This window comes from Gopherus flavomarginatus, chromosome 10 (assembly GCF_025201925.1).
Source record: "Gopherus flavomarginatus isolate rGopFla2 chromosome 10, rGopFla2.mat.asm, whole genome shotgun sequence".
NCBI classification, from domain to species: Eukaryota; Metazoa; Chordata; order Testudines; family Testudinidae; genus Gopherus; species Gopherus flavomarginatus.
The window spans coordinates 80,237,854-80,258,697 of record NC_066626.1 but is presented as its reverse complement, the minus strand read 5'-3'; the positions used below and the strand labels follow the sequence as shown (position 1 = coordinate 80,258,697).

At 57.4% G+C, this 20,844-nt stretch overlaps 1 protein-coding gene across 4 annotated transcripts; it reads right to left on the bottom strand.

Annotated features, from left to right (window-relative positions):
• Nucleotides 1-4,823: 4,823 nt before the first annotated feature.
• Nucleotides 4,824-18,601, bottom strand: CATIP (ciliogenesis associated TTC17 interacting protein). Of its 4 annotated transcripts, none has more exons than XM_050917130.1 (10): nucleotides 18,567-18,601; nucleotides 17,911-18,063; nucleotides 11,486-11,686; nucleotides 10,538-10,593; nucleotides 9,529-9,615; nucleotides 8,629-8,799; nucleotides 7,427-7,551; nucleotides 6,356-6,432; nucleotides 5,578-5,666; nucleotides 4,824-5,066 (listed from the first exon to the last, which is right to left on the bottom strand). In XM_050917130.1, exons 2-10 carry the CDS (start codon nucleotides 17,990-17,992, stop codon nucleotides 4,854-4,856), a joined length of 1,101 nt encoding a protein of 366 aa, XP_050773087.1. In that variant the 5' UTR covers nucleotides 17,993-18,063; nucleotides 18,567-18,601; the 3' UTR covers nucleotides 4,824-4,853. The 4 variants fall into 4 exon arrangements, with proteins under 4 accessions (XP_050773087.1, XP_050773088.1, XP_050773085.1 ...); XM_050917131.1 differs by lacking the exon at nucleotides 18,567-18,601 and adding an exon at nucleotides 18,549-18,565; XM_050917128.1 differs by lacking the exon at nucleotides 18,567-18,601 and adding an exon at nucleotides 18,402-18,530.
• Between the last annotated feature and the right edge of the window lie 2,243 nt (nucleotides 18,602-20,844).

Sequence of the window (20,844 nt, the reverse complement as noted above, 5' to 3'; positions counted from 1 at the left end):
TGGAGGTGATGGGGGAGAGGCAGCACTGGGGGTTGGCCATTCAGGATTGCTCGAGCAGGAAAAACGTGAAGGTGCTGAAAGACACACAGGTCAGGAAGGAGTTTCGAGGGTGGACTGGGTCAGGGGGAGGTTTCAGGCCCAGCAGATGCATGGGGGAAAGCTGCAGTGGGCGGAGTGGCAGGACAGCAAGGGACTAGGGTGGCATTCGGAGCGCGCCGCACAGGCTGGGGTGCAGGAGGTGCCGAGGGCTGAGCCGCAGGGCTGAGCAGCCAATGCAGAGCCTTGGAGAGGTGACAGACTTCAGCCGGGATGACTGGAAGGAGGAGACTTTCCCAGAGCTGCTGGGTGCAGCCCAACCCCGTGATATGCTCAGTCGCTCTAGTTCCCCAGCCTGCCCTGCCCAGTTCACCAGTAGGGCCCTGTCTACGCTGCACAATTGAGTCAATCTAAGTGAAGTCGACAAACGGCTAGTGCTGTCATCAAAGCAGGCGTTCACATGCACACTCTGCTGTCTGTTGCCGATGCATGTCCTCACCCAGAGCGTTTCCACCCACTGAAGTGAGGCACTGTGATTATCCCTGAGCTACAGATGGGGAAACTGAGGCACGTGGCAGGGTCATCAGCTGTGAGCCCTACACCAGCGCAGGGGGTGGGGGTGCTCCAGTTCTGATCCCCACAACCAACAGGCGATGTAAGTAACGGTGTCTACAGACACCGCATCACCCTAACCACGTTGACCCAAGCCCTGGGCCGCTCACGGGGGTGGAGTGATGAAGTCGATGTCGCGTGTGACTTACAATGGCAAGAGTGACTGCAGTGTAGACACTGACAGGGTCGGAGGGAGGTCAGCTGCCTTCCATCGACCTGGCTTCCTCGTACCGCCCAGGCCGCAGTGTCTGCCTGGCTCAGCAGTCAGGAAAGGCAGCAGCCAGTCAGCAGCCCTGAGATGTGCCAACACCGGTGGGCACTTGGTCCCCTTCTGGATCATGTTTACAGCCCGTTGCTACTGCTCACACTGGCTCTAGCACCCTGGGCCCCCACCTGTTTCCCCCCGGCCAGTGAAAGAGGCAGCACGATATGGGGACGAGGGCCAGTTTCCTGCCCAACTGCTGGCTCGCAGGGGATGTGTCCCCCTTGTCAGGAGTCTGCGCTGCTAATCACTGGTGCTGTGGGTGCAGGGGTTGTTTGCACGGCTGCTATGCTGGGCGGACGGGTGGCCGTGTGGTTGAGGGATAGGGCTGAGGGGCAGAAGATGTGGGTGCTGTTCCCAGCTCTGTCACCGACTCCCTGTGTGACCTCGGGCAAGTGACAGCCCTGCCATGTGCCTCGGTTTCCCCACAGGAGGGTTAGGGCTAATCCCTCTCACCCACCTTCCCTGGGGCTTAATTCAGCCATGTTTGCAGAGCTGGATCCCAGCAGCGGGAGCCAGGCAGCCACCCCCTGTTGTGTGACCTTGGCTTTCAAGCCGAACAGCTCCCGTGAGCTTGTCCTCTGCTTCGAGTCCAGCGCGCGAGAGCAGTGGAACTGCTGTGCTGGGTTTCCTCTTTGTGGGTGGGACGACGAACCTGGTTCTGCTTTTAGCCCTTACAGACCAGCCGCCCTTGCCTGGGGTTAGGCTGGGGCCTGTCATTGTCTGAAGCAGCTTGGCTCCCCCCCACCCCCCCGAAGATCCTCTCCACGCAGATCTGCGGACAGACCCCCTGGCTGTGCCAGGTGGGGCTCAGCTGGAAAGTGCTGCTGATTTGCTCAAGCAGAAATGCACCCGCAGGCTGGATCGAGATTTGGAGGCTCCTGGGTGCCAGGTCCAAGTTTTACTGAGCCTCCTTCTCCCTGCATGGCCCAAGCCCCTGACCCGGGCCAGTCGGTGAGGAGCAGGCCAGTGCCCTCAGGGTGCCAGACAATAGGCAACGGCTGACAGATGCGGGCGGCCAAGGGGCAGAAGCAGGTGGCACAGACCAGGGTCTCCAGGCTGCTGCATGCTGGTGGCACTTGGCACTGCTGAGGGTGGGGGCTGGCATACGTGGCAATGGGGCAGGAGTGGGGGTGGAAGGGGTCGAACAGACCCAGGATTGCTGCTAGCCCAGGGCAGGCTGGAGTTCTGCATCTGGTCGAGGGTGTGGGAAGAGCCCCTGGACTCACAGCCCCTCGCCCTGTCCCAGCCCCCCACCGCAGGGCTCTTTAGACCATAGGAGAGGCTCTGTGGGTCGGACGCTGCTTTACCCTAGGAGCAGGAAGCCTCATGCTGGAGGAAGCTGAGGCCGCAGTAGCTTTACCAGGGGAATTCCCTGGATTGCTCCATCATCAGGACAAGGCAGCATTTCTGCCCGGGTTACCTACTGTCTCTGGCTGACGCAGGGGAGGTGGGGGGCTTATGGGGGCTATGACACACACACCAGCTCACCTCAACCGTCACCCTGTACTGGGGCTAGGGCAGGGAATCTCGGCCTCAGCCAAAAACAGCCCCCTCACATGCAGCCTTGAACGGCCCGAGGGCTTGGGGGCTGCACCACTGGCAGGGGAAAGGGGGGGGAGGGGGATGAGAAAAGTGCTGAATTTCTTCCTTCTCCCCCCACTACCCAGGCTGAAGGAGGGGTCATTCAGGATGGGGAAAGCGCCTGCCTCCATGCAGGGACACAAGCGGGGGCGGAGGGAGGGAAGTCTAGGGACCCCCCTGCAGAGTGCAGCGCTACACCCCTCAAAAGGGACGCCCCCCAGGCTGGCTGCCGAGTGCTAGCGTGCTTGTCACCCTGCAGCTGACACCTCCAGCGGCTGCCTCTGGTGCAGAGCCCCTTCATGCACCCCACCCGGCAGCATCTCCCCCAGCCCCAGGATTTCCGGGGCTCAGGGACACCAGGGCTGTGTTAATCCTGCTGGGGTGCTGTAAAGGCCCCTCTGAGCAAGCTCGGGGAGTGGCATCTCCTGCTGGGAACTACCAGCCCAGCCTCCCGCCAGCCACATGAGCTCTGCGGGGAAGTCTGTGATTGCAACATTTTGCAGTAACTGGGAGCTGCTCACACCGGGGAGCTGGGTTCCTGTCCGGCCCTGGTGAATCACCCTCCAGGCTTGGAAAGCCAAGGGCAAGCAGGGACAGTGGGCTGGACCTAGCCCATTGCTCTGGGCTAACGGGCTCCATTCTCTGTCCTCCCTGTTCACGAATAGGAGGCCTGTCCCCAGCTCCAGCCCCTGAGAGCCCCACTGGCATTGGAACAGCAGCACGGCCTAGAGGTTAGAGCAGGAGGGGGGACACTCAGCTTCAGGGCTCTGTTCCTAGCTCTGCGGGGGAGGGATGAGGTTCAGGGTCTGGGCTGGGAGTCAGGAGGCCTGGGTCCTATTGCACCCTCTGCCACAGACTTGCAGGGTGACACGGGACAGGTCAGAATCGCTTTGTGCCTCAGTTTTTCCCAACACCCATACAACTTACCTCTGTTCCAGTGGCTTGAGAGCTGGGCTGGAAGGGACGGGCAGTATGAGAAGGGCTCTTGGCCTACCTCAGTTTACCCAGGCAGTGGTGATGGTGGAAGGGGGACACTTACAGCCCACAGCCCCCTTATCCTCACCCTCAGACACATTCCCACCATCCTCTGCTAGGGGCAGCCCTGGGAAGGGAGAGGGGGATTGGGGACCAAAGGAGGCATGGCCGGGGTAGACGTCTGCACCTGCAATTCTGCATCCTGCAAAACCCTGCAGGTTTGGGCAGCTCATGTTCGTGTCAAAGGCAGCAGCTTCCCCCCACCCCATTACAAGAGGAAAGGTCAATTTCCTGATCCTTCTGGGCTGAGTCAGCACCAGTCTCCGAACCCGCCCAGGAAGCCAGCGTCAGAGACCTCCGGCTCCCATCTCCACCTGACTCCCGCAAGCTGGCGGCCAGGCCAGAGAAGCTACCCAGCTGCCCCTGCCTGAAATCGCCCAGAGCAGCTGACTTGTGGTTTCCCACCCTGCCTCGCCGTGTGTTACAAAACCAGGGGCGAGGGGACAGGCCGGCCCGCCGATCTCAGGGCCTGTCTCGTTCCAACACCACAGCCGGGCGTTCCCCTTCAGCTAGTCTTTTACCAAAATCCCCTCATTTATCCGGCTCACATCTGTAAACAGTGTGGGCTGTGGCGCCCCGGGGTGCTCTGCACCCACAACCCCCTGCTTTGGGGGCCGTGGGGACGGCTACCCGCGCCGCACCAGTGCTGCAAGGAACAGAGGCAGCGCTGGGTGGGGATCCGCTCAACGGGCTCCCGCTAGCCAAAGGACCGGGGCGTGGTGGCACCGTTGCAGGTTCTCCCCAGCCCGGACACTTAGGCCGAACATGGCAGATGTTGGTTCGCGGCCGGAGGGGCTGGGGCAGAGCCGTAGCAAGGGTGAGGTGAGCGTGGCACCTGCCTTGGGCGCGCAAAGAAGAGGGGCACAAGGGCTCACCTCCGCCCCCCCAGCTTCCCACGGATCAGCTGTTCGAGTGGGAAGCCTGGGAGGGCGGAGAAGTAACTGGCAGCACGCTCAGGCCCAGGGAGGCGGAGGCAGAGCAGAGGTGAGCTGGGCGGGGAGTGCAGGGCTGGCTCTAACTTTTTTGCCCAAGAAAAAAAAAAAAAAAAGCGGTGGGGGGGGCACGGTGCTGCCATGGTGCAGCCAAAGGAGCAAGGCGCCGGGGGGTGGTGCGGACAGAGGAGCTGGGGGGACACAGCGCAGCCGGAGGACAGAGGCGCAAGGGGGGGGCGGTGCAGCCTGAGGAGTGGGGTGGGCACGGCCTGGCTGGAGGATGCCCCCACCCCATTGGGAGCGACTCCCCCAGCCCCACACGGCCTCCTGTTCCGCCCGTTAAATGACCAGAGCCCTGTGCGTGGAAGCTGCTGCCGCCGGTTTAATGCCCTTCAGACTTGGCCGCGGAAGGGGCTGGGCCTGCCGGAGGCGTGGAAGGTGCTGCCCGGCGGGCGCTGGCTGGCGAAGGGGGCGAAGAACTCGGCGGCGAAGGTGAGGACGTCGTCGGGCTTGTGCAGGAGCAGGTGCTGCAGGAAGTCGGCCAGCAGGGCACGCAGCTCCGGGTGGCGCCGGGCATAGGAGGTGTGGCCAGCCTGCAGCTCCTCCTGCAGCGGGAAAGAGGCCCCACCTCCATCAGCTCCATGCGGGCGGCTTCGGGGTAACGCGCCGCTCAAGGGAACCCGCAAGCTCCAGGCAGACCGGTGGTCAGGCAGGCCTGGCGTCCTGCACCCAACTCCAGAGCTGGCAGCCAGCCGCCCGCACAGTGAGCCGAGGGTAGGGATAGACACGCAATCCAGCCTCCGGCTGCCCCTCCAAAGCTCCCGGTGCTGGGGCCTCACCCAGCCTGCTTCTGCTCTGACCCCTGCTTCCCCCCACTGTGCCCCGCAGCCCCTGCACTTCCCTCTCCCACGCTGCGGGATTGACGCCTGCTTCTGCTCTGACCCCTGTTTCCCCCCACTGTGCCCCACGGCCCCTGCTTTTCCCTCTCCCACGCTTCCCTCTCTCCATTGCAGGCTGGACCAGTGACATCCCCTCAGCCGCCCCCCTCGTGCCAGGAGCTGCATCCTGGGGGCGGCTGGTCCGACCTCAGAACAGCCCCGTGCTCCGCCAACTCACCTTCCTGTCCAAGAACTGAGAATAAAGCTGCACGTCTTCCTCCCAGTCCAGGGGCTTCTTCTCGAAGACGGGCCGGGGCGCCACTTCATCTGGGGAGAGCGGGCAGGTCTCACGACGCGGGATTCAGAAAATGGGGTTTAGGGAGCCCAGCCTGTCTCATGCCCAGCAGCACCCGGAGGGGCTAACCCGGCTCTCTCATTGTCCCAATCCCCTGCCCCCCTCCCAGCTTCGCTGCTATTCCGCACGCCCTGCACCATCTCGCGGTAGCAGCAGGGACCAAGCCCAGGCCCCACTGAAATCAGCGGGAGTAAGCAGCCTATCTACCTTTGAGGGTCTAGGCTCCAGAGCCTCCTGCTCCAAGATGTGAGCTCAAGGAGTCCCCACTAGCTGTTGGCAGTATGGGGCCTCGGACACACAGCAGGGTGGTTCCAATTTCTTGCCACAGAGGGCAGCAGGGATGCATGCTGGCCAGCTTTCTTAGTGCTGCCACAAGCCGGTCCCACCAGTGCCTGGGTCAGCGATGGCAGAAGAGGGTGAGTGTCTGCGATTCCCAACACCATGGGGACACGCATGTGTCCCACGCTCTGTGACATCCCTCATGCCCAGTCTGACAGCACATTCCCCGCCTGGGGAGGGACTAGCCGCTCCCGGAACCAGATCAGAAGGAGTCTCGTTTCAGAGAGCTCCGGCACAGACCCAGGTACCCTTCATACCATGGGACCCCCTTCCCCAGCCCATGATGCTATCCCCACCCCTAGACCCCCTCCAGGCTCCTTACCTACATCGATGAGAACGGGCAGCTGCTGCAGCAGCATGGTGGCCGGGGACCCAACCTGGACACGACGGGCCAAATGTCTGGGTGATGGAGAGGAGCAGGTGAAGGACCTGGTCATACACCGTTACCTTCTGCCTCCCCATGCCCAGCTGTGGGGCCACCCACCAGGGGCACCTGGGAGTCCCTGCGCCCGGCACAGAGATGGGTGCCGTAGATTCGTTATTCCCCTGTATGTACAGGGACGTGGGCGGGCGCCACCGCTCTGGGGGCAGCTGGAGTTGTGCGGCCAGACGTTTCTCTGCCGTGAGGTCTCCTCCCTGGCCAAGGGGCTGAATGCGGCTGGCCCCTGGCCGTGCTGCTGTCACCTCTTCACATCGACGGACGGCGAGGAAGCGCCAGGGAGCCTTGCATGGCACGGGGCGCCCTCCGGCTCAGCAGCATAGCAGGGGTGCTCTCCTGGCATGACCCCTCCCGGGCCATCAGAGCAGCCCAAGGGGGGGAAGGGTTAGGGTTAGGGTTAGTGGATGGGCTCCCAAGGCAGACACAGCCCTACAGCGAATGGCGACTCCCCTCCTGCTGCGGGGTGACAAGGCCCCGGATTTGATTCCCGCTGCCGTCTGCACAGGCCCAGAAAGGCTGCAGGGGAGCTGGCAGCGGGATGCTGGGGCGAGAGGCCCAGGGAACTGCACTTCCCCAGCGTGGCTCCAGGGAGGTTTAACAGCCAATGTCCTTTTAGAACCAAAAGGGGATGACTGGCTCAGGGGCTGAGGGACAGGATCCGGAACCCCCACCCGCCCCCATAGACTAAATCTGACCCCGTTGCTCTGGGAGAGATGTGACAGGAAGCAAGCTCAGCCTCTGGAAATCCCTGGAGCAAGGCTCCCCGCAATGAGCCTCTGGGAGCGATGGGGCCAGGATGGGGCCCAGTGTTTGAGGGACATGGGCAGGCTGTTCCCAGGCCCCAGGGAGGGCAGAGACGGCCGGGCCACCGCAGAGCGAATGCTCAGGAGGGGCCTCGGGAGCACAAGAGCCGAGCAGGGCTCGGGCGGGTGATGGGCCGCTGGGTTCTCCTACCCGTCGGAGAGGAAGTAGAACTGCCAGGTCATGGGGATGCCCTCGTCCGGGCACACGGCCCTCTCAATCACAAACACCTCCACCTCCGTCATGTCCACCAGCTGCTTCTGGAAACCCATGGCAGTCTGTAGAGGAAGAGACGGGGGAGAAAAGCAGGGAGCAGGACAAGCCCCTTTAACCCTCAGGCTGGGTAGGGCCCCCCCTGCTCCCACCCCCATCTCTACAAGCCAGGAGATATTTGGGGAGCGGGGGGCATGGAGGGAGGTCACAGATTCGTAGATTCCAAGGCCCAGCTCCTCCAGCCATGGGGGAGGGGAGGAAGCCAGTTCCTCTGGTTGCGGGGGGCACAGAAAGTGTCCCTCCAAAAGCAACCAAATCTTTATTCCTGTGCAGGCCCCTCTTGATTCAGAAATTGCTGGTGATGGAGAATCCACCACCAACTGTAAGGTGGGTCACGAATGCTCATGATATTGGGGATTGGGGTATGGGAGGGGGTGAGGGCTCCAGCTGGGGGTGCGAGTTCTGGGGTGGGGCTGGGCATGAGGGGTTGGGGATGCAGGAGAGTGTTCTGGGCTGGGACCGAGGAGTTTGGAGGGCAGGAGGGGGATCAAGGCTGGTGCAGGGGGTCAGGGGTGCAGGCTCTGGGCAGCGCTTACTTCAAGCAGCTCCTGGCAGCAGCAGCATGTCACTTGTCCAGCTCCTACGCAGAGGGGCAGCCAGGCGGCTCTGCGCCCTGCCCCATCCGCAGGCGCTGCTCCTGCGTCTCCCATTGGCCACAGTTCTCTGCCAATGGGAGCTGCAGGAGTGTGCTTAGGGCAGGGCAGCGTGCCGAGACCCCTGGCTGCCCCTACACGTAGGAGCTGGATGTAGGGACATGCTGCTCACTGCGGGAGCTGCGTGGGGTGGGACAAGCCTCGACACTGCTCCCCAGCTGGAGCGCCAGAGCAGGGCAAGCCCCGGACCCCACTCCCCAGTGGGAGCTCGAGGGCTGGATTAAAATGTCTGAAGGGCCGGAAGTGGGCCTCGGGCCATAGTTTGCTCACCCCTGCCTTAAATCCTCCCACCCACCCAGCACCCCACGGTCTAGGAGCCCCTTCCCCACCCAGATCCCACCGTCTGGGTCCAGGATCCCCTAGTCCCTGCCCTGCCCACCCCGGGGCAGACCCTTCTGGGTGCGGCTGTGCCCGGGTGGCAGCACTCACGTAGGTGGAGGTGCAGACGCGGGCCTCGGTGTCGAAGGCCAGGAAGATGGTGTTCTGGGGCACGGCCCTTCGCCTGGCCAGCACCCGTAGAACCAGCAAGTTGGCAGCTTCCGAGATGAGGCCGCGCAGGGAGGCGCAGTTGTAGGAGACGCTCTGGGTCTGGACTTCATGCTGCAGAGAGATGGGGGGTGTGGAGGGGACTGACGGGGACCCAGCCTGGCCCGTGGGATCCCCAGGACACAGCATCCCAGGCCGGCTCTGCGATCAGCCTGCACCCCCAGCCACGGGAACAAGAGGGAGAAAGAAATTCACTGGGAATAACTGTGCCCCAGGGAGGGGGCAGGTCAGCTGCCGAGACCCCAGGCTGGCCCTGCACATGACGCAGGCTGAACCGCTGCTGGGAGGTGAGGCCCTCTCCTGCTAAGGGACCCAGGCAGGGAGCCTAGGATGATCGGAGCCCTGTGCTTTGAGGTTTGCCCCCATCTCTCCCCCCAGAAACCTGTGCCCCTAGTGAGACTCGCCATCCCCACTCCGAGGCTGGGGGCCACGAACCCGACTCTGGCTGCTGACTCAGAGCACCCACCCCCCACAAGCCCCCAAGGCTGCCCTGTTAGTGCAGCCAGACCTGCCCCCCATCTCTGCCCCCCGTCTCACCCAGCCCAGCAATGGGAGCCAGGGACTGGTGCAGGCAATGGCGCCCCCTGCTGTTTGGCCATGGGACAGCCGCAGCCCGTGGAGCAGGCTTAGCGGGGCTGAGAGCGTTCCAGGACAAACGGGTGTGTGGGATGGGGGTGAGGGGAAGCCCCATAGGGAGCTCCCCACCCTAGGGCTCTTCAGACGGGAGCAAGGGGTCAGCCAGGCTTTCAGATCCCTGCAGACGCGTTCCCCCCGCCATCTCACCTCTCCTTCCTCAATGATTTTCGTGACAACCAGCTTGCCTCCACGCTTCACTACATGGGTCTTTCTGTCCAGGGGGTGGGCTCTGAACTGCAAGAGGGAGCAAATATAGCAGAGTGAGGCACGCAGGGCAGGGCAGGGGTGCAGGACCTGGCAGAGTATAGGCTGCTATGGCCAGGGGTGTTGGGGGGCATATCCCCTCTGGGGACAATGCAGCCCCTTGGGGTCTCATTCCATTTGCTCTCACTAAAGTCTGGAGCCAGAGCAGCTCACCTGCTTGTTCCCCACTCAGACACCCAGCAAGAGGGGGACCAACCCTCATGCTTCAGTGCCGCAGGGATCAGGAAGGATGCTTCCATGGGCAGCACTGTATGACTGGCCCAGAGCATCATGGAAGGTTCCATCTTCTGAAGACACCGGTATTGGCCACGGTGCCAGGCCATGAAGGCTAATGATTTGATCCAGGAGGGGTGCTGGCAGAGAAGTCGGGGGGATGGCCAGATCCAGGGTGTCTGGGGACAGGATGGACCGGCGATCTGACCCAGGACAGAAGGGGACAGGCTTGTGGGGCTCAGCAGCCTCTCCTGCCAATCATCTGCAGCGCAGGAACCACTGTGAACACTGCGATTCTGCCCTGAGACTGGACGCGGGCAGCAGGGGCTGGTGACATCTGGAGGGGAACAGAGCCAGCTACCCCGTAAAGAACAAGGAGAGAGAAACACACCCGCCGGCAGCACTGCCTACAAACAGACAAACACTGAGCAGGGGGCAGCAGCAGGACGCCGAGGCGGTTGTGCCGTGTAGTGGTTGGAGCACAGGGGCTAGGAGTAGGCAGGATTCAGGTTCTAATCCCAGCTGAACAAGTAAGTCCCATGACAGCTCCTTCTAACCCAGAGAGGGGTCAGAGAACTGTCTGGAGATCTACCTCGGGGAAGCAACGGCTGCAGAGGAGCCGGATAACATCAGGTTTATCTTGCCCTCTGCCGGCGACCGTAGGGGAGTGGGCAGTTACCTTCACGTATTCCCGCTGATGCTGCTCCAGGGTTTCCAGCCGCTTTGATATGTAAGCTGACGGCGAGGAAATAAAAACTACACTCAGCCAAAGGCTTGGCCCAGATCAGCACCATTCAGCAGTTTCCCACCCGCTGGCCTGGCCTCGTCCCTTCGGCCTAGATTGCAGGTGCCCCGGAAATGTACCGGGAGCCCAGGGCTTCCCCAGTATTGCATGGAGTCCCAGTGCACCGTCTGCCTGCCGCTGCCCAGCCCCTGCACACGGGCGCTCCAGGGCGGATCCCTGCAGAGCTATGTCCCTGCTAGAATAATAGGACCACTAGGGAGGAACTATTTGTCCACGTGCGCCAGCTGGCGGTGGAAGCACCCATGACCTGTTTGCACCATTGGCAGCGCTGGTGGGAGCCAATCACATTCATGCCCAGAACTGTGTATCCGGATCTCCACGTCACAGCCTGGCCCATTTTCACTTGTAGTTCCTTCTTGGCAGCTAATGCAGGGACTTTCCTGGGGGGTCCTAATGGTTGCCTGCTCCGTGTTGGAGGGGGCAAGGGTGTGGTCCCTCAGTCCCCCCGCCAGAGGCCTCATCTCGCTCGTGAGAGATGCCCGGCGCCTGGTGATCTGACTGGTGCTGGTGCAGGGCCCCAGGCCGCACCGCTGGGAGGAGGCGTGGGCCAGCTGGCGAGGGTCAGGCATGGAGGTGCTGAGGCTGACAGCGATCCCCAGGAGAACCCCCCCCCCAGGCACTCACAGCCACTTCTGCCTCTTGCCGGAGCCAATGGGCCAAGGCTGGGCAGCGTGGGGGCAAGAGGAGTGGGATGAGGGACCTCACTAGAGCAAGAGGAGCAGGGGCAGCGGGGAGGAGGGGAATTGTGGCCCATCTGGCATCTCATAGCGGGTGTCTCTCTGCCCCAGCCCACTCCCCCTTGCAGACCCCAGCTTGGCCTACTCGTGATGGAGGAGCCGCAGGGCACTTCGTTGATGGTGCCCTGGCTGGTGGCATGGACCAGGTAGCAGTCCTCTTCCTGCCTGCCCTGCTCCTCATAGCAGGCCGGCTGCACTGAGACCGAGAAGTGCCCGAGCGGCTGGCCACTCTCCGAGACCATGACCAGCGACTCCGCAAAGAGACAGGGGCTCAGCTCCTCCGCGCCTGGGAGACAGGACACGACCACAGCCCAGGTCACCAAATCACTGCCACAGCCAGACTTACAGGAGCTCCATCCATTCCCCCCAGTACGGCCAGATGCCTCCTCCCAGACAAAAACTCAACCCTACTCCTCCCTCCTGCTGCCTGACCAAGAGTCTCAAACATCCATTAGTAAAGCCTCAAAGACCCACAAGGCAGGGTCGGTGTCATGGTGCCATGTAACACCTGGGGAAACTGAGGCACAGCAGGAGGCAGGGACTTGCCCTAAGTCACACAGGAAGGCTGAGATAGAGCAGAAGGTCTGAATCCCAGTGCCTGCTCTGACCACTAGACCCTGCTCCCCTCAAGAGCCAGGAAGAGAACCCAGGAGTCCTGACTCAGTCCAGTCCATTAGCCACAAGGTCGCCTGTCTCCTAAGTGACGCCATGGAGCTGGAAGTCTTTCCGGTGCACCCACATCAACAACAGCATGTTTGTTTCAGAGTAGCAGCCATGTTAGTCTGTATCTGCACAAAGAACAGGAGTACCTGAGGCACCTTAGAGATTAACAAATTTATTTAAGCATAAGCTTTCGTGGGCTACAGTCCCACTTCATCGGATGCAAACATCTAGTGTGTTTGTTGTGGGCTCCTCAGTAAACACGTGACAGGGAGTTCAGAGAAGAGTGAGGGGGCTTATCAGTGGGCTGGAGGAGAGATTTAACAAGCTCTGTCTTGCTTGGCCAAGGGGTTGTGCGAAAGGGTCGGCAAATGCCAAGGGGTGAGATGGATTCTCTGCCATGCTGCAGGGGGAAGGCAGCACTGCAGTCAGAATGATCACAGACATGTAGGACCGGAAGGGACCTCGAGAAGTTTACTCCAGTCCCCTGCACTCACGGCAGGACTATCCCTGACAGGTGTTTGTCGAATCTGTTCTTACAATCCTCCACTGACAGAGATTCCACAACCTCGCTAGGCAATTTGTTCAGTGCCTGACTCCCCTGAGAGTTGGGAAGTTTTTCCTTATTTCTGACCTAAACCTCCTTTGCTGCAGTTGAAGCCCATTGCTTCTTGTCCTGTCCTCAGAGGTTATGGAGAATATCTTTTCTCTCTCATTCGAACAACCTTTTATGTACTTGAAAACTGGTATTATGTCTCCTCTCAGCCTTCTAAACAAATCCCATTTTTTCAATCTTCCCTCACAGGTCATGTTTTCTAAACCTTTCATCATTTTTGTTGCTCTTCTCTGGACTTTCTCCAATTTGTCCACATCTTTCATAAGAACATAAGAATGGCCAGACTGGGTCAGACCAAAGGTTCATCTAGCCCAGTATCCTGTCTGCCAACAGTGGCCAATGCCAGGTGCCCCAGAGGGAATGAACAGAACAGGGAATCATCAAGTGATCCATCCCCTGTTGCCCATTCCCTGGCAAACACAGGCTAGGGACACCATCCCTGCCTATCCTGGCTAATAGCCATTGATGGACTGTCCTCCATGAATCTATCTAGCTCCCTTTTGAACCCGTTATAGTCTTGGCCTTCACAACACCCTCTGGCAAGGAGTTCCACAGGTTGACAGTGTGTTGTGAAAAAATCCTTTCTTATGATTGTTTTAAACCTGCTGCCTATTCATTTCATTTGGTGCCCTTGTTCTTATGTTATGAGAAGGAGAAAATAACACGTCCTTATCTACTTTCTCTACACCAGTCACGATTATATAGACCTCTATCATATCCCCCTTGGTCGTCTCTTTTCCAAGCTGAAGAGTCCCAGTCTTATTAATCTCTCCTCATACAGAAGCTGTTCCAGACCCCTAATCATTTGCCCTTTTTGAACCTTTTCCCATTCCAATATATCTTTTTTTGAGATGGGGCGACCACATCTGCACGCAGTATTCAAGGTGCGGACGTACCATGGATTTATATAGACGCAACATGATATTTTCTATCTTACTATCTATCCCTTTCTTGATTATTCCCAACATTCTGTTTGCTTTTTTGACGGCCGCTGCACATTGAGTGGATGTTTTCAGAGAACTTTCCACAGTGACTCCAAGATCTTTCTTAAGTGGTAACAGCTAATTTAGACCCCATCATTTTACATGTATAGTTGGGATTATGTTTTCCAATGTGCATTACTTTGCATTTATCAACATTGAATTTCATCTGCTATTTTGTTGCCCAGTCACCCAACTTTGCGAGATCCTTTTGTAGCTCTTCACAGTCTGCCTGGGACTTAACTATCCTGAGTAGTTCTGTGTCATCTGCAAATTTTGCCACCTCACTGTTTCCGCCTTTTTCCAGATCAGTTATGACTATGTTGAATAGGATTGGGCCCAGCACAGACCCCTGGGGGACACCACTATTTACCTCTCTCCATTCTGAAAACTGACCATTTATTCCTACCCTTTGTTTCCTGTCTTTTAACCAGTTACTGACCCATGACAGGACCTTCCCTCTTATCCCGTGACATCTTATTTTACTTAAGAGTCTTTGGTGAGGGACCTCGTCAAAGGCTTTCTGAAAATCTAAATACACTATATCCACTGGATCATGCCTGTTGACCCCCTCAAAGAATTCCAGTAGATTGGTGAGGCATGATTTCCCTTTACAAAAGCTGTGTTGACTATTTCCCAACAAATTATGTTCATCTATGTGTCTGACAATTTTGTTCTTTACAATAGTTTCAACCAATTTGCCCGGTACTGAAATCAGGCTTACTGGCCTGTAGTTGCCAGGGTCACCTCTGGAGCCCTTTTTAAAAATTGGCATCACATTAGCTGTCCTCCAGTCATTTGGTACAGAAGCTGATTTAAATGATAGGTTACAGATGACAATTAGTAGTCCTGAAATTTCACATTTGAGTTCCTTCAAAACCCTTGGGAGATACCATCAGGTCCTGGAGACTTACTACTGTTTAGTTTATCCATTTGTTCCAAAACCTCCTCTAATGACATCTCAATCTGGGGCAGTTCCTCGGATTTGTCACCCAAAAAGAATGGCTCAGGTGTGGGAATCTCCCTCACATCCTCAACAGTGAAGATTGATACAAAGAATTCATTTAGTTTCTCCGCAACAGCCTTATTGGCTTTGAGTGCTCCTTTAACATCTCGATCGTCCAGGGCCCCACTGGTTGTTTAGCAGGCTTCCTGCTTCTGATGTATTTAAAAATATATATGCTGTTACTTTTGGAGTCCTTGGCTAGCTGTTCTTCAAATTCTTTTTTGGTCTTTCTAATTATATTTTTACACTTCATTTGCCAGAGTTTATGCTCTTTTCTATTTTCCCCATTAGGATTTATCTTCCACTTTTTAAAGGAGGCCTTTTTGCCTCTCATTGCTTCTTTTACTTTGTTGTTTAACCGCGGTGGATCTTCTTTGGTTCTCTTCCTATGTTTTTTAAACTGGGGTGTACATTTCAGTTGAGCCTCTATGATGGTGTCTTTAAAAAGTTCCCACACAGCCCGCAGGGATTTTACTTTTGGTGCTGTACCTTTTAATTTCCTGAAATGTGGCTCCCAGAACTGGCCACCATACTCCAGTTGAGGCCAAATCAGTGCAGAGCAGAGCAGAAGAATTACTTCTCGTGTCTTGCTTACAATGCTCCTGCTAATACAGTCCAGAATGATGTTTGCTTCTTTGCAGCAGTCTGACACCACTGACTCCTTTAGCTTGTGATCCACTAGGATCCCCAGATCTCTTCCCACAATACTCCTTCTTAGGCAGTCATTCCCCATTTTGTGTGTGTGCAACTGACTGTTCCTTCCTACGTGGAGCACTTTGCATTTGTCCGGATTGAATTTCACCCTCTTTACTTCAGCCCATTTCTCCAGTTTTTCAAGATCATTTTGAATTTTAAGCCTCTCCTCCAAAGCACCCGCAACTCCTCCCAGCTTGGTATCATCCACAAACTATACAAGTGTACTCTCTGTGCCATTGATGAAGATGTTGAACAGAACCGGACCGAGAACTGATCCCTGCGGGACCCCACTCGTTATGTCCTTCCAGCCTGACTGTGAACCACTGATAACTACTCTCTGGGAACAGTTTTCCAACCAGTTAAGCTCCCACCTTATAGTAGCTCTGTCTAGGTAGCGTTTCCCTAGTTTGTTTATGAGAAGGTCAGGCGAGACAGTATCAAAAGCTTTACTGAAGTTGAGATATACCACATCTACCACTTCCCCCCCATCCACAAGGCTTTTGTTGACAGGGAAACGGGCCATTAGGTTGGTTCGATGCAATTTGTTCTTGACAAATCCATGCTATTACTTATCACCTTATTATCTTCATGGTGATTGTAAATGGATTGGGATGGGGCAGAGCAAAGAGACTGGTAGGCTAGCAGCAAACATTTGCTAACACTGAGATTTCTGCGAAGGACAATCCTGCCCTGATCCCTGGGGATGGTCCCAACCCAGCCTTCCCCTATCTTGGACGTCTATGAAACATGCAGGTGCGAGTGGGCATCCCTTGCGGCAACCGGAGGGAAGTTGGCACCTAGCGAAAGCCACAACAAATGCGCCATTGAAATCGAAACCACAGCAACCTCAAGAGACGGGGTATCAGCCACAGCAGCATCTCCGGCAGAAGTGAAAGCAGCAGAATACACCGTGGGATGCTGCTGAGCAATGCAATCAACTCCAGCATCTGTGGCAGCTGGAGGAGGGGCTGGAGTCACAACTCCTGGGTTCTATTCCTGACTCTTGATGGGGAATGTTATGTTGAGGTGAGGGAGAGGACTCTGAGAGCGAGGAGTCCCAGGATCTGTTCTATAACTGTCCTGCTATCTGACCCCTCTCTGCCTCAGCTTACCCTGCCATAAAATGGGATGACAGTATTTCCCTAACAAAATAGCAATAAAATAATAATAATCGGAGTTTACGCAGCAACTTCCACCCAAGAGTCTCAAACGAAATAGCCGAGCCTCACAACTAGGGCAAGTTGAAAATTTTTTCATGGAAACTGAAAATTCAGTGTTTTGACTTTTCACAAAAAGTGCCTGCTGCTTTCCACCTTTTGATTCTTTATCAAAAAACTGAATTCCTGAAAACTGAAATAATTCCTTTCCTGGGGTGCCTCCTGGGTGTTGTAGTTTGGGAGATCCATGCTCCTACTCTCCTTGATGCACTCCTCCTTGAGAGGGGAGACCATGGTGCATCATGGGAGATGTAGTTTGACCAGAGAGCCCAGACAATAGAGGAGAATAGGAGCAGGCCGCATCCAAACTACAACACCCCCGAGACACTGCAGCAGCAGTTCAGATTCCAATTTCTCACCAAAAAATTGACAGATATTTTCCATAGGGGGGAAAAAAAAATTTTGTGACCAACCCTCCTCGCAATCCCTCAGTGCCACAGAGCAGTCTCATTACTCCCATTTCACAGATGGGGAAAACAGAGGCACAGCAGGGGGATGTGATTTGCCCAAGACCACACAGTGAGTCTGTGGCTAGGAACAGAATCCAAGTCTCCTGCCTCCCAAACCCCTCACTCACAGGGCTGTTGCTGGGAAGGGCTCTGCGATCCTCCCACAAAGTGCAAAGTACTGTTGTTATTCCGCAGAGCACAGCAGGGGACTGCGAGGAGTCAAGGCAGGAGCCCAGTAAAGATCCCTTACAGATGGGAGGCCAGAAGGGGACTGCTACCGAATGATCTTTTAAAGGAACGCAGTAATAGTGTAGCTTGTTAGACAGTGACACTCTGGAGCAGCCTGGGACGGTCTGTGCCATAGACAGGCCTCTACCATTTGTGCCATGGAATAGTTGTGTTAGCTGTAAATCACAGGCTGTCCTGGTCCCTGGGCCCAGCCACTAGAGAACGACACAGTCTCGCACACACACACACTAAGCACATGGCATACACCAGACTCCCACATCATCCCAGAACGACAGACCCGGGTGCCAGTAAACAGGCCAGGGCCTGAGACCCCTGGTGCACCAGCGCTGGACAGGTTCTGCTGTCAGATGCTCAGGGCTCTGCCAGCAAAGCCACACGCACACATACCCAGCCCTGAGGACAAGCTCCGTGGTGCTCGAAAGTGTGTCTCTTTCACCAACCGCGGCTGGTCCTGTGAACGAGATTACCTCCCGCACCCATCCAGCAGCAGACGCGGCTCTGCAGGGGGCCAGGTGAGCGGCTGGAAACGGGTCCCGTTGGCTGTCGTTCACGGGCTCCCCTCCATCACGGGGGGTGACCGTGGCTGAGCAGCGAACCTCTCACCCCACCGGACAACGGAAACCCGAGCGGCACCCACCAATGAGCGAGAGGAATTCAGTGGCCCCCTCGCTGGCTGCTTGGACCCTCTGCACCGGCGCTGGCGAGTCGGCGTCATCCATCCCTTGGCGAAAGACCAGGCGACACTTTCAAAGGCAGAGGGGTCAGATCAAAACCTCCACAGCCGGAGGCCCTGGGTGGGAGAACCAGCGAGACTCCTGGGCCTGGCAGCAGGGGAATCGCCTCTACCCCTCTGTGCACACCCCCGGGGGGGACACCCCCACCCAGGCCTCTACCCCCCCCAGCTCTCCATGCAAGCCCCAGATGGAGCCCTGCCCCCCAACTATCCAACTCCCCAACGGAGCAGCCCCCCAGCCCGCTGTGCACACCCCTGGGGGGATACCCCCACCCAGGCCTCTACCCCCTCAGCTCTCCATGCAAGCCCCAGATGGAGCCCTCCCCTCAACTATCCAGCCCCCCGAATGGATCACCCCCCCGTCCTCTGTGCACACCCCCAGGGGACCCCCTTACTCATGCAAGCCCCAGATCGGGCCCTCCCCCCAGCCCCACCCAAGGGGAGAGCCCTCAACCGGGCCCCAGGGCCGCACGCAGCGCCTGGAGTGACCCCGAAACCCCTGGCCAGGGGAAACCCCGCGTGGCTTTGGGAGCCTCCCCCACCCCACGCGCGGTGCTCGCCTGCAATGTATCCAACGGTCTCCGCGGTAACCGGGCCTGCTCCGCCTCTTAAAGGGACAGGACAGCCGGGAGCGGGTCACGGTCTCGCGGGGGAGGCGGCCCCACCCGTGTTCGCGGGGTGGGGTTTGTAGGGAACCCCGCAGTGGGGGGTTGCTGCGGTTCGCAGGGCAGAGGGGATGGGCTTCCCCCCCCTCGCCCTGGCGAGGGGGCTGCGAGCGGGGCTGGCCCGGAGCCCAAGGCAGGGAGTAGCTGGGGAGGGGCTGAGGCTGCGGTGAGGGGCACTGCAGAGAGACCTGGGACGGATAGACAGCTCCCCCCCGCCCCCTCTGTGCCTTGCTGGGGACCCTGGGGGCTGTGGAGTGGGGCAGGATATGCACCCTCGATCGGGCCCCCACCCCCAACCCCAGCAGCAGCAGCTGCCCCCTCCCTCATGCATCTCACCTCAGGGGAGTCACCCAGGTCAGACAGGCACAAAACGCCCCTCCGCAGTCTCCTGGTTTTCACTGGACTCCCACGGCTTACAGAGCCCCCCGCTTTGTTCACAGGGGGATCTGACTGGATTCCCTCCCGCCTCCGGCCTGGCTTGTGCAGGACACAGTCCTCCCTTAGTGACTCGGATTGCTTTGCTTAAACCAATGGGTGTGATGTGCGTGGTGTGTTCTCTACCCTCTGCAACGTGGGTATCAGAACTGGTCAACTGTGTGTCTTATGCCCCTTATTGCTGGCAGCTAAGGGAGAGTCTCTTTCAGCTCAGCTGGCAGGAGCCTCCTGTGCTTTTAGGGCGGGAGTTCTGTCCACGTGGACACCCATGAAGCTCTGACTGTCCCTGCTGTTCAGCAGAGAACAAGGCCGGTCCAGATACTCTCAGACAGGTAGCTCAGCATGGCTCAGCCCCGGCTATCCAGGTGCTACGCTGGCTAACCCCAGGGACAGCCCAGCCCAGGGGCTACTCGATCACAGGAGACCACCTGGCCATTCCCTCCCTTGTCCCTCAGGTTAGGAGTCCCCTGTGACAGTGATCCCCGTGGGAGCCAGCTGAGATCACTCAATTAGGGTGAACTGCAAACAAAATGGGCAGACAAACCCCAAAAGCTGGTGGTTATTCCAATACTTAGATTTACCAACCAGAACAGAACAGCTTCTGTAGTACCTCACTGGTTACTCAGCATTTCAAACACCGCAATTCCCTTAAAGTGCCCAGCCTCAGGCCTCCGTTCAGACACACCTGTCAGATATGATGACGATTCCTGAAAATCTTCTCTCATCGTATAAAAGAAAAGGTTCTTCCAATCCCAAAGGATCAGCCATATACCCAGGTTCAATTATAACTTAGATCTTACCCAAAAAACATGATATAGCCAATTCTTATTAACTAAGCTAAAATTTATTAAAAAAGAAAAGAGAGAGAGTGTTGGTGAAAAGATCAATATACAGACAGACTTAATTCAATTCTTGAGGTTCAGATACATAGCAGACGTGAGCTTGTAGTTGCCAAAAGTCCTTTTAGAAATAGTCATAGAATCACAGAATCTCAGGGTTGGAAGGGACCTCAGGAGGTCATCTAGTCCAACCCCCTGCTCAAAGCAGGACCAACCCCCAACTAAATCATCCTAGCCAGGACTTTGTCAGGCCAGGCCTTAAAAACCTCTAAGGAAGGAGATCCCGCCACCTCCCTAGGGAACCCATTCCAGTGCTTCATCACCCTCCTAGTGAATTTTTTTTTCTAATATCCAACCTAAAACTCCCCCACTGCAACCTGAGACCATTGTTCCTTGTTCTGTCATCTGCCACCACTGAGAACAGTCTAGATCCATCCTCTTTGGAACCCCCTTTCAGGTAGTTGAAAGCAGCTATCAAATCCCCCCTCATTCTTCTCTTCCGCAGACTAAACAATCCCGGTTCCCTCAGCTTCTCCTCATAAGTCATGTGCTCCAGCTCCCTAATCATTTTGTTGCCCTCCACTGGACTCTTTCCAATTTTTCCACATCTTTCTTCTAATGTGGGGCCCAAAACTGGACACAGTACTCCACATGAGGCCTCACCAATGTCGAATAGAGGGGAATGATCACGTCCCTCCATCTGCTGGTAATGTCCCTACTTATACAGCCCAAAATGCCGTTAGCCTTCTTGGCAACAAGGGCACAATTGACTCATATCCAGCTTCTCGTCCACTGTAACCCTTCTCCCCTTGCCAGGGACGAGACCCACGCTCTCTGTGATGGGGAGGGGGGCTAACATTCCCCCTTGCTGGGCCCCCAGGAACCTCGGGGCTGCCTCC

Bases quoted from the DNA above. Each gene is read 5' to 3' on its own strand.
- CATIP (XM_050917130.1), bottom strand. From the start codon at position 17,992: ATGGATGACGCCGACTCGCCAGCGCCGGTGCAGAGGGTCCAAGCAGCC. The intron at 8,800-9,528 runs GTGAGATGGCGG...ATCTCTCTGCAG, and splicing joins AAATCATTGAGGAAGGAGAG to CATGAAGTCCAGACCCAGAG. The intron at 5,667-6,355 runs GTAAGGAGCCTG...CGCTCTCCCCAG, and splicing joins GCCCGTTCTCATCGATGTAG to ATGAAGTGGCGCCCCGGCCC.